The sequence below is a fragment of the Stenella coeruleoalba genome (assembly GCF_951394435.1).
Source record: "Stenella coeruleoalba genome assembly, chromosome: 8".
Classification (NCBI taxonomy): domain Eukaryota; kingdom Metazoa; phylum Chordata; class Mammalia; order Artiodactyla; family Delphinidae; genus Stenella; species Stenella coeruleoalba.
In genome coordinates this window covers 5,067,809-5,089,125 of record NC_137154.1, presented here as the reverse complement: position 1 = coordinate 5,089,125, position 21,317 = coordinate 5,067,809, and the positions used below count along the sequence as shown (strand labels likewise).

The window sequence follows — 21,317 nt, the reverse complement described above, 5'->3', positions numbered from 1 at the left end:
TGAATATTAACTGTGTGCTGTTTTACATACTTTTCGTGAGATAAATTAAATCCTCACAGCAACCCTATGAGATAGTTTCTAATGTTATCCCCATTTTATAGATGGGGTACTTAAGGCACAAAAGCAGCTAAGTTGCCCAAGATCACACAGCTAATGAAATGCAGAGTCACAGGATTCCAACTCAGGGAGTCTGACGCCAGATCTCATGCACATCACTGTTATACTATGTTATCTCTAAAATGGTTTTAAAGCATTATTCAACTGTAATTAAACTACTTCATGGATTAAAGGGTCTTTTTGTGGACTGGTCTAAGATTTAACCAATGTTTGAACCATTTTTTTAATTTAGAAAAAGATAAATTTTATCCCCCTGCATTCCCACTCCCTCCCTGCAAAAGGGCAAAAATTCAGCAGCATCAGGAATAGGTTTTCTGCCCTCCCTTCGTGGCAAAGATCCCAGAGCTGGGAGAGAAACAGCTGGGGTTGTACCACGACCCCATGCCTCTGCTCTCTCACGACACAGGGGAAACCGCTGGCTTCCCTGAAAGAAGGGAAACGTGGGCTCTGGGGAATCAGCATTTCTCCTGAGGCCGGATGGCTGGCGGAGAAGTAGTACCACCGCCTATCTTTGCTTCCATGTGTAAAAGGCTCTGAGGTCAGGCTGACTTGGACTTCTGCACCTGCAGTGTGGCCACACCACCAGCTCTCTCCCAGGACAGCTGTGAGGACTGAATGAGTCAGGGTGAGCAAAGCACCCAGTACAGCACGTAAAATGGGCTCAACAAATCCAGGTGTGCTCATCTGAAGAAGAATATTTACGTATATACACGTATACTCGAATCGCTGCGCTGTACACCTGAAACTAACATGATCTTGTAAATCAACTATACTTCAATTAAAAAAATAAAAACAATAACCAAAAAACCAAATCCAGGTGTGCTCCCTGTGTGGCCGATGCCAGCATGGGGGCCTTCCTGCAGCACCGGCCCGGACAAGCTCGTGAAGCTGCCTCTGAGCTCAGACACGCAGAATCGCCACGAGGAGACGAGCCGTGTGGACAAGGAGTCCCGCTAAGTCAGATTTGGGGGATTTCCACAAGGACTCCAGAATCTTGATGGGTCCCAAAAGGAAGTTCTTCACCAAGTAACGGAACTTAGAAATTATTAAGAGCATGTGCATCCAAACATAACAATTCCAGAAGACACAGCTTGGCAGTACCCAAGACAACCTCAGGGTTTTTACATGATTAGCAGTGGTGAACTTCACTGGCCATTTTCGGAGCAACCCCACCCTGGCACCGTGTGTGTGTGGGCGTGGGCGTGTGCGTGTGCATGTGTGTGTAAGGTATTTCCCATTCTCTCTTTAAGCATATTTGCATTCTGATTAACTCATAATGATAACTGCTGGTAATGATTTTAACATTTTAAAGGGCCAGGTGCTGGGGCCCCTAAATAGTTCTGTACTCTTCGGTTTTGCTTATGCATGCTGTACTGCGTGCAATGCTGTAGAACATAAAAGACTATCCCTTATCATTTAAAGGATGAGAAGATAACACGAGTTCATGCTCATAATCATCAGGTGGTTAAAAGAATGCAAGAGCCGAATATCTTACTTAATACTTTACCTTTCACAAGTGTAACACTCGCAGAACTCATTATTTTCTCCAAAAAACCCATCTCCATAATAACAAGAAATTTCTTCTCCAGGTTCAATATCTCTTAGAGCCTTCACACATGCTGTATCTCGACCAGTTGACACAAACTGAAATAAAATCAACTCATTAAGAAACTCATACCTGAAGCAAACACAAAATACTTGAGATAAAATATTTTTTATGCTTACCTTACAGTTAGGTCTGCAATCTGAAAAATGTCCAAAAGATAAAGTCAATTAACTGTAGATAAGATCTGAAACACGAACAATTACAGAAATCTGAAATAAGCTTTCCACATAATTTTACCAACTTTTGATAGAAGTTTCAGGTCTTAAGTTAAACTACAGGAATATTTATTTTAATAGGTTTATGCAAAAAGAAGAAATTTCTATTTCCAACCCTCCTTTAAAGGCAGATAAGGTCATTCTAAGTTTTAGAAGTGCTACCCAACACTAGAGCTAACACCTTAGAAACAGAGCTTACCATGGTTTATAAACGCAGCAGGACCAAGCCAGAGCTGAGCACAGTTTTTCCTTGTGGAATACATGACACTGAAGTCGTTTTCTCCATGTCTAAGTAGCATGTTCTCCTCAATTTCTGAAAGTTCGGCAATACAACCCACCAGTAATTCTATTTTGTCATTTCGTTTCCTATTTAAAATATGTGATGTTAAAAATTACTAGTAATTATAAATCGTAAGGCTTCTTTCAATAAAATAAGCCTGTCCAACAAATACCAGGAATCGAGAAGACTTAGCTGTGCATGTTTTAGCTGACTCACTTGGATCCCCACCGGGATGTCATCTCCTTTTCCCTGGAAGCCCCACAGCCTTGTGAACAGTTACTTGTGCAGCTAGCTGCCTTATCCCTGCCAGAGACTAGAAAGTCCACTAGGAATCGTGCTACCTACACCTCCGAATCCCCTACCGGACCCAGCATAGTGCTTTGCAGGCAGAAAGGACTCAAAGACCCGCCGCACTGCATTCAACTTGCTGACACTGGAGAAGGAGACAGAGACAAGCAGCAGGAGGGTCGGGAGAGCCCAGAACTGGGACGCCGCCCTGCAGAGCAGCAACAGCAAATGTCACGCAAGCCAACAGGCACTCATCAGTGTTCTAGCAGCCACATTAAGGAAGGAAAAACAGGTGAACGTACTTTCAGTAACATATTTTAACCCAATATAACCCAAATACTATTTCAGCAGGTAATCAGTATGAAATATTAATGAAAAATATTTACAATTTAATATAAAATCTCACATGTATATCACAATTTGTAGCACTTCTCAATTCAGACTAGCCACATTTCAAGGTTTCAACAGCCACCCATGGCTGGTGGCCATGGTACTGGATGGTGCAGCTCTAGAACCCAAGACCTCAAACCTCCACAGCCATGTGCAACACGGAGCCATGGGAGCCGATGAGCAGGCTGGATTCCGTCCCACAGCAAACAGATACACTCACTCACATACACACACCCATGCAAGAAGCCCAGGAGGAAGGCTCTTTCCCATTCCAATTTCAGGTACCTGACCCGAAAATTTTGCTATAAAAAATACTGGGGGTGGGCTTCCCTGGTGGTGCAGTGGTTGAGAGTCCGCCTGCCGATGCAGGGGACACGGGTTCGTGCCCCAGTCCGGGAAGATCCCACATGCCGCGGAGCGGCTGGGCCCGTGAGCCATGGCCGCTGAGCCTATACATCCGGAGCCTGTGCTCCGCAACGAGAGAGGCCACAACAGTGAGAGGCCCGCGTACCGCAAAAAAAAAAAAAAAAAAAATACTGGGGGGGGTGTAAGAGAGGGGTTACATATTTCTTCTGGGCGATAAGGCAGGGAATAGGCATTAGAGGAAAGATATAATTACATATTCTCTCTTTCACGTATGGCTTTTATCCCTCCTAGCTGGGCTCAACTCTACTACTTTTATTTAAGCTGGCACACATATATATATTTTGAAGCAGGCATTGTGCTAGGACGCTTCTACGCACCAAATTCCTACGTAACCTTTCTTATAGGCCAGTAAAAAACTGACTCCGGACGCCAGGTTATTCAACCCCAGCGTCCCTAACCTCTCAGTAGTCCTTGAGCAGGCATCCAGACTCAATGAAAGGAAAACACAAAGCATTCTGGCTTAGAGGGAGATCTGGTTCAACTCAGACTTCTTCTTCTTGTTTTTTTTAATAAAAAAAATTTTTTTAAGTCTTTATTGAATTTGTTGCAATACTGCTTCTGTTTTATGTTTGGTTTTTTGGCCCTGAGGCAGGTGGGATCTTAGCCCCCAAACCAGGGATCGAACACGCACCCCTGCATTGGAAGGCGAATTCTTAACCACTGGACCTCCAGGGAAGTCCCCAACTCAGACTTCTAATTTCACTGTCCCGACCCCAGTCACTGGGCTGAGGCACTGGCACTGCATTGGCTCCTTTAGGGTAAGCTCTGGCCTTATTCCTTCCTACAACTTTCTTAGCACATGAACAGTAATTTAAGAGAGAACTGTAAACAAAATTACTTTACGCGTTTATACTAGTATAATAGTTACCACTCTTTTGTTGCAACAATTTTGGCTCCATTTTGTTCCGATGAATATCTATTACAAGGCAATATTTCAAATCCACTGTCGGTTGCAAACATTCGCAAGTAAATAAATACCTAAAACAGAAAAAAAAAAGTGATACCTACTTTACATTATTTATCTTGCTAGACTTCCTCAGAATTATAAAAGCAAACCACCACCAACAATGAAAAAATTTAAGATTAAGTAACAAATTTTGTTATTTTAAAATGTCCCATACTTGTGTACCTGGTGACTTGGCTATGTTACTCTAAAAGCTCACAGTAAGTTTCCCTTCTGGATGACAGAGTTTTCTCTATGGAGAGTCACACAGGTTATCTGATGTGTTATTAGGTCTTCATATTGATTAGTTCTATGAAAATCTGATTTAAAATTTCAGCGTTCCCTACAATTTAGGCTCATGCAAACAGATAAACAGTACTAATTTGGTTAATGAGCTCACGTGCTCCTTGAACAATCTCTCCTGCATTTTGCTCTTGTTGAGAAAATAGTGCCGCGCCCACTCTCCTGAGGTCAGACATTTGAAGGCTTTCTCCAAGTGCTCATCTTTCTTGAAACGTTCAATTACTTCCTTTAGTTCTTCTTGTCTTCCTTTAATAGGCCGAAATCTGAAAGAAATCAGAACAATAACTTCAGTTATCTTCCATCATCCTTGGGCCACTGCTTAAGAGATCTTGAGAAAAAAGTAACCTAAAAACAGCCAGACCTAGCAGAAGAGTCATAATAAGTAATCTGGATGATTATTACTAAAGTAATATTGATCACCAGGAGATATAATTTCTCTTTCTTCAAACTATACTTTAATATTTTTATTTCAGTTAGCTCATTAACTGAGAGGTGACCAGGTGATTCAAATGAAAGCTGTCTGATTCAGGCTTTTATAACTAGTCATCTACTTTGGGAGGTACAAAACAATAGATCTAGAATAGAGCTCATCTAATTGAGTTAGAATGACAAGAATTTTTTAAAACATGCAGAATCAAGCCAGAAGAGTGCAAGGCAATAAGCTTCAGAAGAAGGATGAAGCAAACAAAATCATGCCATAAACAAAAACATCCTCTATGTACATAGTTAGAAAAACCCCAAACTAAGCATCCCAACAGGTCTTGAAACACACCTTGATGTTCCAACATCCATGTCAAATTAATCTTTGATAACTGCGTTCAGAGAACAAAAAGTGTGCAAAAGTACAACTCTAGCGGTGATACTGTTGTGGTGGTGATGGAAGGAAAAACTGTTGGGGTAGAATTTTAGAAGGCTTCCATGTAAAATCAGCTATAATGACTACAGAATATCACATGGCTATGCACATATTAACACATGATACAATCATGGCCCAAGTAAAACTTAAGTTGTACTCATTTTAAAGCTATGTTCTCAATAAAACATGTAATATGATTAAAGGTACTTGGATCTTAATTCCAAAATTTCTTCTCATGTCGATTTCATTTGGTCTACTTTCCAAAATAAGGTTAGGTTTTTTTAAAATTAACATCCAACAAAACAAGGAATTACAGACTGTTCTTCAAATAAAACACATTAAGAAAAAAATATTAGTGTCTCAGGAGAAAAACTATTTGAACTATGAATCTTGCTCTAGCATCTAAAACTGCACATCGCAGACACCTGAGAATTCTAAACTGAGATAACAGCTAGCATAGACTCCAGCGAAGGAAGCATTCAAGCAGTATTTTGTTTTCCAAATAAGCTATCACAAATGTATTCATCACATTTCAGCAAGATTTTAAGCCACAATATTTCACCAAGGCTTGTTTATTAGGTGCTGTGTACACATGTGCTATGGTGGAAAATGTAAGCTAGAAGACATGGCTACTGTTCTCGAAGGTAAAATTTTGCTGGGACCGAAAGCCATATGCATGCATCAAACAGATAAGCAAGGCATCAATATGCAAGTGCATGTTCATGTGGTACAAGCAACACTGCTGCAGCACTTTGAAGTATGGAAATTATAACTAAGGTGTGAGGTTTGTTTGGGAAGGGGGTGGTTTGGAGTTGACTTTGATATGGGCAATGACGAAAGTGGTGAATTTAGATTTCTAAAGAAAAAGCAGAATATTACTATAGGCAGGAAGGCAAATCAAAAGAAGGAAAACAAAGTGAGAGAAATTCTAAGCAGAGGATCTTAAGGCTTGATTCAGAGATGACAGGAGCTGAGGGAGTCAGCTGGCGAGTAACAGTAAAGGAGAGTTCTAAAACGAGGAAGAGGGGAGACATGAGGAACAGGACAGTAACACAATTTACTAGGCAGGATCTCTAGAGGCCTTCAGATGTGTGAGCATGCTGACACCTCTAGGAACTTACTAGCTGCAGACTCCAGTTTCAGTAAGCTCTTAAAACTACTAAGTAGAACAATCTGAAGGAGTTCTAGAGACATATGAAGAAATGGACAATGCCCTGTTTTATTTCCCGTTTCGATCAGTTAGCACACCAGCCCTCACAGACAGACAAGTGGAAGTCCTTTAGACAATTCCAAATGTCTTTAATTAGGCTGTCAGACTATGGTATCAGAGAACCACTAACATAAAGATTTGCAGGACTGTGAAAGTATCCAAACTTCCATACAGTTATAATATTAAACTACTTACTTGCAGCCATCATTAAGTGATTTCGTCAAGGTTGGGCTTCTCTAAGAAACCCGGTCTAAATCCTTCTGGCTGCAACCCTACACCACGGGGTTATTTGCAAATGAAGGACAGATAAGACCACCAAGCAGCTGTTAGCTAAGGCACACCACTCCAGGCAATACAAAGTGATGGGAAACAGATAACCGGAGTTTTACGCAGTAAACAGAAAAGCAGTAGTTCACTTTGAGCAAATACGATGAATAATCCATGATGTTAAGTGATGGACGGGGCTGCAAATGACAGGAGCCAAGCAATCTTTACATGGTCAACGTGGGACTGACCAACGGTGCCAATTGTAAAGTAAATGCATGGCTCGACACATTAGAGAGCAAGAGTCAGGACTAAGTTCACCTGAAGATCTTAAGAACATGGCAGAAAGTAAGTTACAGACCTGGAATGGACACTGGCTATTCCTGACAGGTTTTACATGTGCTCTCCGCTCCCTGAAACTTCCTCCCTGTCTACAAATACCTTTCAGCTATCCTTTTGTTTACTCTTTGTTCATGATGCCAAACAATTTATATGCTAAAACCAACACAAAATAATCAACTTCTGAGTTAATAATATTCTGCCTTCCACATATCCTGTGACTTTTATTTCTGCTTTCCTGCCTTCTACTGCCTCAAACACAAACCCCCAAAACTGTCCCTTGTTGCCCGCTAAGCAAGAACCTCTACTTTACTTAAAATGTAATTTACTGTCAAAACTTACTGTCACAGTTGGCTGCTATAGGCGTGAAATGATAGTGAGGCAAAGGAGGAAGAAAATGGTTCTGGGTGCAGATGGGAAGGGGAAGAGACAGTTGTTTTCGATAACCCTATAGAAGAACATCAAAATCACCTGGCTGACAGTTCCAGTCAAATCCCATTGTAACAAAAACTGCGGGGAAATAGAAATTATTTAATAACATAAGATTGTTACAACTATTAGGGCCAGAGCAAAAGGCACTGAGGACCTTAGAAAAAATTAATTTTCTATTACTGAATAGAAAAACACGCTCTGTCCTCTCCTTAACCACAATCACTCTAAATCTCCCGTACGAATTGCACAAAGCTATCCTTACGCCATGACTTCTAAAGCTAGGAGAAAATTTAGATTATCTAAAAATTATCTCTTGTTCCATAAATGAGGAAAATAAGGCCCAATGAGGGCTAACTGCTGGAAGGACTGGGACTGTTACCCAGGCCTTTCTCGGCCCCGCTCTTATCTGAACCACGAGAGCCCTCTTGTGTCGTTCTGTCATGAGAACAGGGTCTGACTTGTATTCACCGCTGCGAGCCAGCACTGAGCTCGGCCAGAGACAGCGCTGACTGGTACCCTGACAGCACCATGAAAGGGGTGGAAACAAATCGACTATTTGGGGGTGGGTGGGCTGGGGTGGGCTGGGATGGCAGGGGAGGCAAGAGAAACGGGTATTCGGCATTTCCACATCAACGTGCCCCTCTTCCCTCTTAATATTTAACATTTGCAACTTTAAATAAACCAAACATTTATTTTTCTCTTTCCACACCTCTCTGATCAATGGCTGGTATAAGAAATTTAAAAATATGTCATTTACAATTGTTTACTACTAAAAGGGGCAGAAAAAAACATATGAATTCACACTCCCACACACCTGTTCCCCACTCTTTCCAGAGACTGACTTCCCAGGTTTTCTTGCTATTTGGTTTTTCTGTTTCCAAACCCAAGAGACCACTGTGGCAATGAAGAAAAGTTGCAGATTTGTATTAGCTGCACTACGTGCCCTTCCATTAGCATGTACAACCAAGAGCTACTGGAGGGAGGGGAAAGAGGAGGGGGGACAGAAAAAAGGGAGCAAGGGAAGGAGGGAGGAAGAGAGAGAAAAATGCTCAAATATTTAAGATATAAAATAAAACCATGAGTCAACATCGTGAACACATTTCCCCCTTGAAGAAAGATTAACTGCGAACTGAGTTCGTAGATGCCGAGTGGAGGAGTCATGCTAGGACCACAGCTCTTCATTCCTTCTTGACCTGAAAATAAACAGCAACCAGAAACATACCTGGCTGAGTCCTGCAATCAGTGCTCAGCTAATCCCATGGAGTGACTCCTGATTTTTGGATGATTTCTCTTAAAATTACCCTGTTATGGAGTACAAGTGGTTTTTTAAATACAGCTATTACTAAGACCAAACTATTTTAAAAGGTTTGCAAAATGTTCTAAAAATCGTGTTTATGCTGACACCTCCAATTACTTAACATAAAAGAACATTTATAAAGGCTGAAACAGGTTAGTTTGTATCTTATTACTGTTTGTAATGCTCTCTACCTACCTCACAGGGTTGTTGTGAGAAAAACTGTCAGATTTTGAAAAATGCCTTGAGCTCCTCGAAGGAAAGGCGCTATATAAATGCAAAAACAAACAACAACAATAAAAAACTATTTGTATAATTTGTACTTGTAATTTCTAAACAGACTTACAATATTGGTTGTAGCAGAAATCCCTAAAACGCTGTGATATTCAAGAACTTTATGAAGCCACGGGTCGGCCTAGCATGATAACAAAGTCCAGGAAGCTAAAACGCTTTCCTTCCCACATAACATCATTTTACCCTTGATTATATTAAGTTAGAAGGTCGAAAAGTTTCTTTATGCTTTCTAGTCAAGCATTTGATATTCAAGAGGCATTTAAAGTGATTTATAAATTCATATTCAACGGTGGATACGAATAATCAAATATATAAATAAGGAAAATAAAAATTAGATGGTTACAGTAGTGGAAGGATGCGTAAGGACTACCCAGGCTAAAGTCTGTGTGCCCTGAGAGGACTCTTCCCATTTCTTTACAATGTGACGTCCCCCAACTCCTCAGGATACCATGAAATCGCTGGTCACGCAGCCTGAACGAGGGCGCATTACTGAAAGCATCCATTCCTGCTTCGCTACATTCATCTCTCCACTAGCTTTTTAAAAAAATTAGAGGTATTACTAACAACTCTATTCTCTGGTTAAAAGGAAGAACTTAAGTTTCATAACTGACAAAAGTCAACTAAATTGAAATTAATATTTTGTTTATGCTTTTTCTAGGCATTCATGCCACAACTCTGACTGCCTTCTTAGTAAATACAGGGATACGTTAAGAGTAAAAATATAGGCAATTCATAATATAGCCAAATAATTAAATATCTACTGTTTCTGAACAGTATTCCTGAAGGTACAACTGAAATAAGTAGAGAGGAGGAGGGCATAAAAAAAGAGAAACTAAGTTCAAATCACAGATGTATAAACATGAGAACAAAGAGACCACTTATGTAAGTAACAGACGGACAGTTTGGAGAATTAAAACCCAAAGCTCCAATCACGTCCTCCAGTCACTTCTTTTCCACCCCAAAGAAAGAGAAGTCCACAAAAAGCTAATAATTTAAGAAACATTTATGGTTATTCAAATAAAGCACTATAGATTTTCCTTATTGTCTATAAAATACCTTTGAAAATGGGGTAAGTGACATTCTGGTAAATTCTTGCTCAGAAGATAAAGAACTATAAGTGATAATTTTCAAATAAATCCACTAAGATTAAATGAAAATGTATATACCTTTCATTAAGATTAACAAGCTTCATTAATACAAATTCTGTATATTCCCCAAATGTCAGCTTATGAGAGTCTGTTAAAATACCTCTGGAATGAATGCCTCTGCTGAAAGGCGGAGAGCACACCTTGCTTTGACACAGCAACATCAACTGCTCAACCGCACTGGCCTAAGTGCCGACACTGTAACAAAGCCAACGTAGTCTAACCAGGGAGCAGTAGCATTATCTACACCATGAACGGCTATTTTAGGAAGTGTCTGAGTAGGATTAAATGTTGCACTGGAAAATATGAATTTAGAGGTACCTGTTTAACAATATCTGTGTGGTAAACCTAAACTTGACATTTTAGGATTACATGTTTTAAAGTGAGCCCTAGAAAACGACTGATAAGGAACTTTCTATCCATTTATCACATCGGGACAAAGCTCAGTAGGCTAGACGGTTTAAGACCTTGCTTCCCAACTGTAATTGGGAGCATGTTAGAAATGGAGACTCTCAGGCCCCACCTCACAGTTACTGAATCAGAACCTGCATCTTAACAAGATTCCCCAAGCGACTCATGCGTAAACTAACTGAAAGCAGCAGCTGTCAAGGAGGACTGTTTAGAAAGCATGACTTATTTACTGTCACAGAACCCAGTAACAGGCAACTCTGCATCCTCCGGAATAGTCAAAGCGTGGGGGCTTCTGAATACATGGAGTTCTTTCCCAAGCCACTACAACTTTTGTTGTAATTTTGATGGAAAACTTTAAAAAATGGTTTATTTGCTCCCATGTTTCCGTATACAAGGCATAACGAACAGAATCTGTTTCAATGATGACTCCAGGCCGTAATTATGGGCCTTTGTGTAATATTCTGAATGCCACTAGACTGTTGTGTGAAACAGCGAATCACATTTCTTACCTCGGAGAAAAAAAGGCTAACAGGTGAGTTAAATACTATTAGGACCCTAATAGTAGGAGAATGAGCCCTGGTCTCTTGGGTTCACTGGGAAATAGGGGATGTGGGCTTAAAATAATGCAAACTAGATTTTTAGTTGGACACTACGGCATCCAATTCTGCTGATTTTCCAGAGAACAGCCATCCATTTGCCTATGTAGAAAATTTAAGTATGTGTCCCTCTGACGGCAGGGAACTATTTAAATAATCTCTCAAGTCCATTCCAACTTTCACTTCGTTTTAGTAAGTAAAGATATATGATGACAGGAAATTACATGAAAATACCAAAGGCACGTTTTAACCTGAATTACTTCTTTTGGGATTTAGACTATAATTGATAAATGAATTATCTTGTTTTAATTCTAGCAAGGGACAGAATTAAAATAGGAAAAAACGGACACACGATTTTCCTCTAATCACCTGCCCCCAATTAATTACTGGTGACCACCCCCCTGGTGATCAAGCACCTCTAGGGCAGTCACTGGCGCTGCAGCTACGGTAAGAGTGAACAGTGGTCCAGAACTTGTTCCACATTCTAAACCCCTGATGTTAGGCTTTTCTATCACTCGAAAGCCTTTGCCATGGAAGTTAAGAGGCAACACAAAGTTGTAAGGTTCTGATTTAGTGCTTGGCGGCAGTCAATTATGAAATTACCTAAAGGCCTTTTTGGGAGCGAGATGATGTTTAAGAGAATCAGAATAAAGAAATTTAAAGGGTCACAGATTTCAAGAGCTAGGCAGTATTTTATATAGATGGCATTTGATACTCAATAAAGTGGTTACACATCTATTTTCTTACCTGTATACTGAATATAACCACGTCTTTAAAAATATTCACTCTAACTTATAATGACTAGCTGAGTCTCAAAGATAAAACATAATGGGAAAAATGGGATAGGGAGGGTGGGAGGGAGGGAGATGCAAGAGGGAAGAGATATGGGAACATATGTATATGTATAGCTGATTCATTTTGTTATAAAGCAGAAACTAACACACCATTGTAAAGCAATTATACTCCAATAAAGATGTTAAAAAAAAACATAATGGTAAAATTCCCTATATACAGTGGAAAGTATTTGAAAGAATAAAAGTTTGTAATAAAATCATGAAAAAAACTGATGCAACCTAATTTAGGTAGAAAAAAATCATACACATTTTCAAGGTTTTACAGGATGCATATATTTCTTTCAGGTAATTCTCATCAACATTTAAAACAGAATATGGAGATGCCCCTCCAACTCTGTATTTTAATAGAAGTATCCCGAGATAAAGCAAGAACACGGAATTAAAACTGACAACTCATGGAAGCTTATGTTGCTTTTCTTGACTCACACATGGAAAATCCTCCTGCAGCAAAACCTTTCCTTTAATGTCATTTTAAATTTTGACTGAGAGTAAAATTAGCCATCTATTTTCTTAAGTTCAACGATATCATCTGTTCCACTCAGGATAAAGACAAAATTACCTAGTATTCATTTTGTGTGTTTGAAAACCTAAATAGGGATCAAGAACCAAACTGGTTGCTAAGTCATCATTTTCACAGAGTTCCTTGGCAGACATTCCAGAAGATGGTACATATCGACTCTGTCCTTCGAATCCTGAATTACCATTACCTGTGAGAAGAAAAAAGAAGAAAAATTAACTCGCACTGAGTACTACTGAAATCTACCTTAAAAACCTTTAGCTTCACTGCCCATTCCAGTTAGTAATTAAGAATTGAAATTGCTTATTTCTATCAGTTTTACTAATTAAGAATTGAGTACCCTTTGCAAAAACAGAAAACTAAATGCAGTAAATTAACCTAGTTATTGAGAGCATTTCTGTTAGATAATATTATCAGGTTTCCCAAGAACGGGGTCTGGACAGTTGTGAGACTCTGGCTCCGATGCCTTACTTGCGTCTCCAAGGAAGAGTTGAGACACAGGAGATGGGCAGATGTTCATCACAGTAGCAAGACAGCACAAAGGGCCACTACAGACAGGGCTGGCATGAGAAGGAAACAAGAGGAACACGAGATACCGTCTGCAGTAAGCGCCAGAAGGCTAAATCTCAGGAACCAAAACGGAGCCTCCAGGCGTTACCTTCCACTTCCTGCTTGTGGGCAGACGTGTGATTATCATCCCCACTTTGCTGGCAACTCAGGCCCAGAGGTTAAGAAACTTGCCTGTGATTACACAGCCAGGTAGGAGAAGAGGGGAGAGAAGTAGAGAGAGTCTGACAGGCCTATTTCTAACACCTGTTTGAACCAGATTTTGAAGGAATGGATAAAAATAGGGAAGTGACTGAAAAAGATAACTGAAGTAACTGGGTTTAACTGTGGAAGAAAAACAATGTAAAGAGAGGAAAGCAAGGCCAAATTTGTATGGACGAAGTTTCATCAGTGCTGATTCACATTTGATGTATACATCACTGAGGGTCTTCATGGAGTCAGCACATGCAGTTACAGAGGATAGCAGCAGTATAACTTTAAGCCTCTCAAAATTAAGAGGTGGAAGAATGAGTGACAAAGTGAGACGTCTAACCTTTTCACCCACTGTTCCAATAAAGAAATAAACACTTACATGTCTAAGTCCCTGCCAAAGGGTCAGTATATGATTTTGAATCAAATTATTTGCACGTAGGTATGTATAAAACTATCAAAGTTGTTATATTTTCTATACCAGCTTTATTAACACTTAATTCACATACCATACAGTTCACCCATTTAAAGTGTACAATTCAATGGTTTTAAGTATATTCACAGAATTGTGTAACCATCACCACAATCAATTCTGGCACATGTTCATCCCCCCAAAAGAAACCTCATACCTACTGGAAGTTATTGTCCATTTCTCCCTCCCCCACAGACCCTGGCAACCACTAATCTACTGTTTCTAGGGATTTGCCTAGTCTGAAAATTTCATATACATGGAATCGTATGTGTTTTTTTGTGACTGGCTTCTTTCAATTAGCATGTTTTCAAGGTCCATCCATGTTGTACCATGCAGCAGTACTTCATTCCTTATTATGGCCAAATAATATTCCATTGTGTGGATAGACCACATCTGGCTGCACCATTTTATCTTCCCAAAAATAGTGTATGTAAATTCTCCACATCATCACCAACACTTGTTACTACTTGCCCTTTCGTTTCAGACATTCTAGTGATTGTGAAGTGGTGGTTTTGATTTGATTTTCTCTGATGACTGATGATTTTGAGCATCTTTTCATGTACTGGCCATTTGTCTATCTCTGGAGAAATGTCTGTCTATTCAGATCCCTTGCGCATTTAAAAATGGGAGTTTGTCTTTTTTTTTTGCAGTACGTGGGCCTCTCACTGTCGTGGCCTCTCCCGTTGCGGAGCACAGGCTCCAGACGCGTAGGCTCAGCGGCCATGGCTCACAGGCCCAGCCGCTCCGCAGCATGTGGGATCTTCCCGGACCGGGGCATGAACTCGTGTCCCCTGCATCGGCAGGCGGACTCTCAACCACTGTGCCACCAGGGAAGCCCTGGAGTTTGTCTTTTATTATTGACTTGTAAGAGTTCTTTATTCTGGATACTAGTCCTTTATCAGATATGTGATTTGAAAATATTTTCTCCTGTTCTGTAAGCTGTCTTTCCACGTTCTTGATGGTAACGCTTAAAGTTTGCAACTTTGGTAAATTTCATGTACTTTCTTTTTTCTTCTTTTGTTCCCTGTGCTTTTAGTGTCATATCCAAGAAACCACTGCCTAATCCAAAGTATGAAAAAATTTATGCGTATGTTTTCTTCTGGGGGGTTTTATAATTTAAACTTTTAATTTAGGTCTTTGATCCATTTTGAGGGTTTTTTTTTGTGGTACGCGGGCCTCTCACTGTTGTGGTCTCTCCCATTGTGGAGCACAGGCTCCAGACGCGCAGGCTCAGCGGCCGTGACTCATGGGCCCAGCCGCGCTGTGGCATGTGGGATCTTCCCGGACCGGGGCACGAACCCGTGTCCCCTGCATCGGCAGGCAGACTCCCAACCACTGTGCCACCAGGGAAGCCCCATTTTGAGTTTTTTTTTTTTTTTTTTTCATTTTGAGTTTTTTACATACAGTGTGAGGTCGGATCCAACTTCATTCTTTTGCATGTGGATATACAGTTTTGCCAACCCCAACTGTTGAAAAGACTATTCTTTCCACAATTTTATTGGCACTTTTGTCAAAAATCAGTTGACTACAAACATGAGGGTTCTTTCTGGATTCTCAATTCTATTCCATGAATATATATCTACCCACATGCTAGTATAAGACTGTCTTGATTACTGCAGCTTTGTAGTAAGCTTTGGAACCGAGAAGTATGAACCTTCCACATTGTTCTTTTTCAAGACTGTTTTAGCTATTCTGGATCCCCTGAATTTCCATAAGAATTTTAGGATCAGCCTGTCAATTTCTGCAAAGAAGCCAGTTGAGATTTTGATAGGGACTACATTCAATAGGCAGGTCATTTGGGGAGTATTACCATCTTAACAATATTAAGTCGTCTAATCAATGAACATGGGGTGTCTTTCCATTTATTTATTTTTCTTTCCATTTATGTATTTTTTATTTATTTTTGGCTGTGTTGGGTCTCCGTTACTGCACGAGGGCTTTCTCTAGCTGCGGCAGCGGGTGCTACTCTTCGTTGCGGTGTGTGGGCTTCTCATTGCGGTGGCTTCTCTTGTCGCGGAGCACAGGCTCTAGGCGCGTGGGCTTCAGCAGTTGTGGCTCACGGGCTCTGGAGCACAGGCTCAGTAGTTGTGGCACAAGGGCTCAGTTGCTCCGCAGCATGTGCGATCTTCCCAGACCAGGGCTCGAACCCATGTCCCCTGCATTGGCAGACAGATTCTTAACCACTGTGCCACCAGGGAAGCCCTTTCCATTTGTTTAGATCTTCTTTTAATTTCTTTCAACAATGTTTTATCATTTTCAGAGTTTAAGTTTTATACTTTATTGTTAAATTTATTGCTAAATATGTTTTCTTTTTGATGCCCTGTAAACGAAATTGTTAATTTCATTTTTGGATTGTTTACTGAAAGTGCATAGAAATACAATTGATTTTTGTATACTTGTATCCTCCAACCTTACTGAACTCATTTATTCTAATATTTTAGTGGATTCCTTAGGATTTTCTATATACACAATCATGTCACCTGCAAATATTGTTTTACTTCTTCTTTTCCAATTTGGATGCCTCTAAGTTCATTTTCTCACCTAATGGTTGTAATCAGAACTTCTAGTACAATGCTGAATAGAAGTGGTGAGAACAAATATAGTTCTGTCTTGTTCCTGATCTTAGGGGAAACCATTCACCATTAAATATGACATTAAGCTTTACCAGGTTGAAGAATTCCCTTCTGTTCCTAGTTTGCTGTTTTTATCCTGAAAGGGTGTTGGATTTTGTCAAGTGCTTTTTCTGCATCTATGGGGATGACAGTATGGTTTTTGTCCTTGATTGTATTCATATGGTATTACATCAATTGATTCTCAGATATTAAACCAAACTTGCATTCCTGGGATAAATCCCACTTGGGCATGCTATAGAATTCTTTTCATCTGTTGCTGGATTTGGTTGGCTAGTATTTTATTGAGGATTTTTGCATCTATATTTATTAGAGATATTGGTCTATAGGTCTTCTTCTCTTATGCTGTCTTTGGTTTTGGTAGCAGGATAATATTGGCCTTTTCTTTGTAGGTAGTGTTTTTTTTGCTTTGTTTTTAAAATTACTAATTCAATCTTTTTTACTTGCTATAGGTTTATTCAGATTTTGTATAAATAAGATTTATTAAATCGGTTTCAGTAATTTATTACTTTCTAGAAATTTGTTCACTTAATCTAAGTTACTTAACTTCTTGGTATACAATTGTTCATAGTATTCTGTCACAATCCTTTTTATTTTTCTAAGGCAGTCTAGTAATGTCTCCTCTTTCCATGTTGATTCTTGAGTCTTTCTTTCCTAATCAGTCTTGCTTAAGGGTTTGCCAATTCTTGTTGATTTTTTCAAAGAACCAACTTTTAAGCTTTGCTGATTTTCTCTATTCTCTTTCTATTCTCTATTTTGTTAATTTCTACTCTGTTATTTCCTTCCTTCTGCTTACTTTGGGTTTAGTTTGCTCTCTCTCTCTCTTTTTCTGGTGTTTTAAGGTGAAAGGTTATTGATTGAGATCTTTCTTCTTTTTTAATACAAGTGTTCACAACTATAATTTCCCTCTAGGCATTGCTTTAGCTGCATCCCATAAGTTTTTGGTATGTTGTGTCTTCATTTTCAATCATCTCAACGTATTTTCTCATTTCCCTTTTGATTTTATCTTTAACCCACTGGTTATTCAAGGAGTGAGTTAATTTCCACATATTTGTGTTTCCCAAATTTCTGTTATTCATTTCTAATTTTACTCCATTGTGGTCAGAACATATATTGTATGATTTCAATCCTTTTACATTGATTGAGGGGCTTAAAGTATGGCCTAGTCTATGGTCCATTCTGAATAATGTTTCATGGCTCTTGAAAAGAATGTGTATTCTGCTGCTGTTGGGTGGAGTGTTCTATAGATGTCTGTTAGGAAGAGTTGGTATAGGACTATTTGAGTCTTCTTTCCTTCTTGATTTTCTGCTTAGCTGTTCTATCCATTATTGGAAGTGGGGAACTGAAGTCTCCAAGTTATTGTTGAATTATCTATTTCTCCCTTCAATTTTGTGAATTTTTGCTTCATGTATTCTGCGGCTCTGATGTTAGGTGAAGTAGTTGCAGTTTATCTAAGGTGACGCAATGCTTTGTTTCTCTTCATCATTGGCTCTATTTTTGCACCATTTGTGCCCAATAATATTCAATGTGATGCTGTTCATCTTCACACTCTCTGGGTTTTTCCAACCCATCCCTCCAAATCTGTCTACACTTGGCGAAGTGTAGCTCATGTAATGGTCATTTTCTAAATTCTTATGTACTTCCAACAACAAAACTAATTAAGACCTTTTTGCACTGATGCCCAAAAAGGAGGCCAACAGCAATTTGGGAAAAAAAAAAAAAAAGATTTAAGAGATGCCTAATTTACTGACCAGAGCCAATACCACTGCCATAATCACTACATTTCTCAGTTCCTTCAGGTTCCCAACACATGCTAAGGGGGTGAGGAGGTGTCCAGGTAGAGGCAAACCCATCAGTCTTGGGCTCTCTCCTTACCCCTATCCCAAGCAGGGATATCGTCTAGTTTATTTGGTTTGTTTGTTTTTTGGTTTTTTTAAACAGAAGCAGTGACCTGATCTGATACGGAAAAGTTAAGGGCAGCCTGGGCCCAGTGAATAGCATAGACCCATAAAAGGTAAGAAGGAAATGAGATCAGAACTGGTGCACTCTATCTGAAACTGTAGCAAATGCCAAGCTAATCAATCCAAATCTACCGGAAGTAGGCCAATTCCAACACAAACTAAGGCTATTTAGTTGTGGCTAAATTAACCTTAGGAAAAGAAGAAACATAAAAAGTTGTCTGGGACTTCCCTGGCGGTCCAGTGGTTAGGACTCCGCACTCTCACTGCCAAGGGAGCGGGTTCAATCCCCGGTCGGGGAACTAAGATCCTGCAAGCCGCATGGTGCAGACAAAGAAAGGAAGAAAGGAAGGAAGGAAGGAAGGAAGGAAGGAAGGAAGGAAGGGAGAAAAAGTTGTCCTTAACATGGCCATCTAATTTTGGACAATATTTATATAGCTGCCTACTTAGCTTTACACTTATCCTGGGGCATTTTACTACTCTTAAAAGAACTATGAAACATGTATCAAATCTACACTTTCTTGAACTCTCAGTAAGTAGCCTCATTATCACCAAGAGATATAGAGGTAAAAAAGCAACTCATTATCAATACTTCCTCTCTGTTAGGATAAACTGTTCACCCTATATAAATAGAAGAAATGGTGACAATTTGAAAAGCTGCCCTAACTTCCACTTATCATGTAAATTAGGGTTGACTTTATCATTCATATTACTCTGTAAGTTTTTAAAAAAATACATACTTAAACTTACATCAAATATAAAAAAACACAGTTTGAACTTAAAAGAAATTTAATAGCAGTACTTTAATATTTTTAATAGAACAAATAACCATTCAGTTATAAATTCTACAAAATATAAAGTTATGCATATAAAAACATTATATTAAGAATTAAACTTGAGTTGTATACAATGTTTGATGAGAATAAAAGTTGATATAACTTTGAAAGAGTAAAAAAACTATACTGTTAACTGTGAGAACATAAAAAAATTGTTTTGAAGACAACAGAGAACAGAATACACATTACAAAGTGGAAAGAATTACTGCCCCATATCACAATCAAAAGAGTGACAGTTGAAGTATGTACATACATCTGCTTGACCTCCTCTCGGCTGCGTTCTTGCCAGCCTTCACGGTGTCCTTTCCCGTGTGCTGTAATTTTGATTGATTCTGCTGATGGTCATTAGACAACTTGCCTCCATTTCTCCTGCCATTCAACACCATGTTCTTGGATTCTCCCAACCACTTCATACCCACAGACAGCCTGACCCAGGTGCATTTAGTCACTCTCTTCAAATAGCTTAGAGAATAATTTCAATGTTCTCTCCTAACAGAAACAAAACATGAAAAAACAAAACAAAATGGGGAGGTAAATACATAAAAGACCATATGCTACACAGACCCCTGAGACATTTTCAGAGTATTCAAAGTAACTTAGCAATTAGTGTTTCCGCTCTTCACAGACTACCTTGGCTCCCCCTCCATCCCGCGTCACGCTGAGGTCTACGGTGCCCCCAGAATGAGGAGGGACTCGTTCTGCCTTGCTCATTGCTTGTACTTTGAAGAGCGACGGGTAACCAGTAAGTGCTCAATAAATATTTATCTCTTTCAGTTGCCAGTAAGAATCATCTTTGCTTCTTATTACCCTGATACCTAGGTATATAGCTCAATAACCTGCTCAAATTGCACGTTTTGGTAACATTCTATTAACTCTGTGAGGAAACAAGGAAGTTCTCTCTTCTCTTCTGAGGAGCTGAAGAAAAGGCATCTCAGTTAAGCTTTGTCCACAACAGCTTTGTAACATCCTTTTGTTGCTGTTAGTTTGAAGTCAAGATTCAGGATATTTAAGGGACCAACATTCGAATATCAAAGTATTGCCCGTCATGAAATACCTGCCTTAGCATTCCTTTACGATGGCAACAAAAATTGAGATTATTGTATTTGCTAATATAGTGGTATCCCTCACTAACTGAATTTTAATTAGCTGAATTTGGGCACAAAATGTCTTGGATAGTGAGAAATGTTTGTAATTTATAAGGACCTTCGGAAGTGAAGGTATAATAGATTACATTTGTCGGTAATGGAATGAGAAAGGATGTCCATGACGTCACCTCATTACGGAATTATGCTTTAGTGTAAGTCAGACTAAAAAGGCTCTAGGATAAGAAAGTGTAAAAACAGAACTTGAGAGCTAAAGGAACTCTAAGATTCTAGCATAACTCTTTCAATTTGCAGACGGAGCTGAGGCGGCACGCCCAATGCCACACAATCAGCCTGCAGCCGTAGCCAGAGGAGAACCAGGCGTTGCTGCCCAAGGGCCTCTCATCTCACCACACCAGACAGAGCTCATTTTCCCTCACTTTTTCCAAACACACAGAAAAGCACACATGATAAACTATTCTGAAGTACTCCCAGAAATGTATACCTGGAGATGCCTTTAATGATACCCAACACAAATACAAAATATTAATTTTTACTTGACCTCCAGTCTCTTTCATGTCACAGGAATTCTGTGTGAATTCACAGTGAGGTAAAATGTGGGTGAGAGCAACATGCTTAGGCAAAAACGTGAACAACAGCTGATCCATATTAAGGATACTTTTACAATTGTTCTCGAACATGTAATTTTCTCTTGGTTCCTTCACTATTAAAATTCAATTAGTATTCAACTTTTATTGTGCCTATCTTTTGATTCTTCTTGTAGGTTTCACTAAACCCAGAAA

The 21,317-nt window shown here is 39.5% G+C and overlaps 1 protein-coding gene across 8 annotated transcripts in view; it reads right to left on the bottom strand.

The window, feature by feature from the left end:
* Positions 1 to 21,317, bottom strand: part of KMT5B (lysine methyltransferase 5B) — a 53,821-nt gene that overhangs the window by 15,359 nt on the left and 17,145 nt on the right. For 4 of the 8 annotated variants that reach the window (XM_079929719.1, XM_079929718.1, XM_079929717.1 and 1 more), the window contains 7 exons: positions 19,686 to 19,921; positions 12,823 to 12,970; positions 9,162 to 9,230; positions 4,666 to 4,831; positions 4,191 to 4,300; positions 2,138 to 2,304; positions 1,625 to 1,862 (listed from right to left, as the gene is read on the bottom strand). In XM_079929719.1, the coding sequence (XP_079785845.1) occupies positions 1,625 to 1,862; positions 2,138 to 2,304; positions 4,191 to 4,300; positions 4,666 to 4,831; positions 9,162 to 9,230; positions 12,823 to 12,970; positions 19,686 to 19,845 (1,058 nt within the window). In that variant the 5' untranslated portion in view covers positions 19,846 to 19,921. Of the gene's footprint in view, positions 1 to 1,624; positions 1,908 to 2,137; positions 2,305 to 4,190; positions 4,301 to 4,665; positions 4,832 to 9,161; positions 9,231 to 12,822; positions 12,971 to 19,685; positions 19,922 to 21,317 lie in introns of those variants that run through there. The other 4 variants (XM_079929720.1, XM_079929722.1, XM_079929721.1 and 1 more) reach the window with 2 other exon arrangements.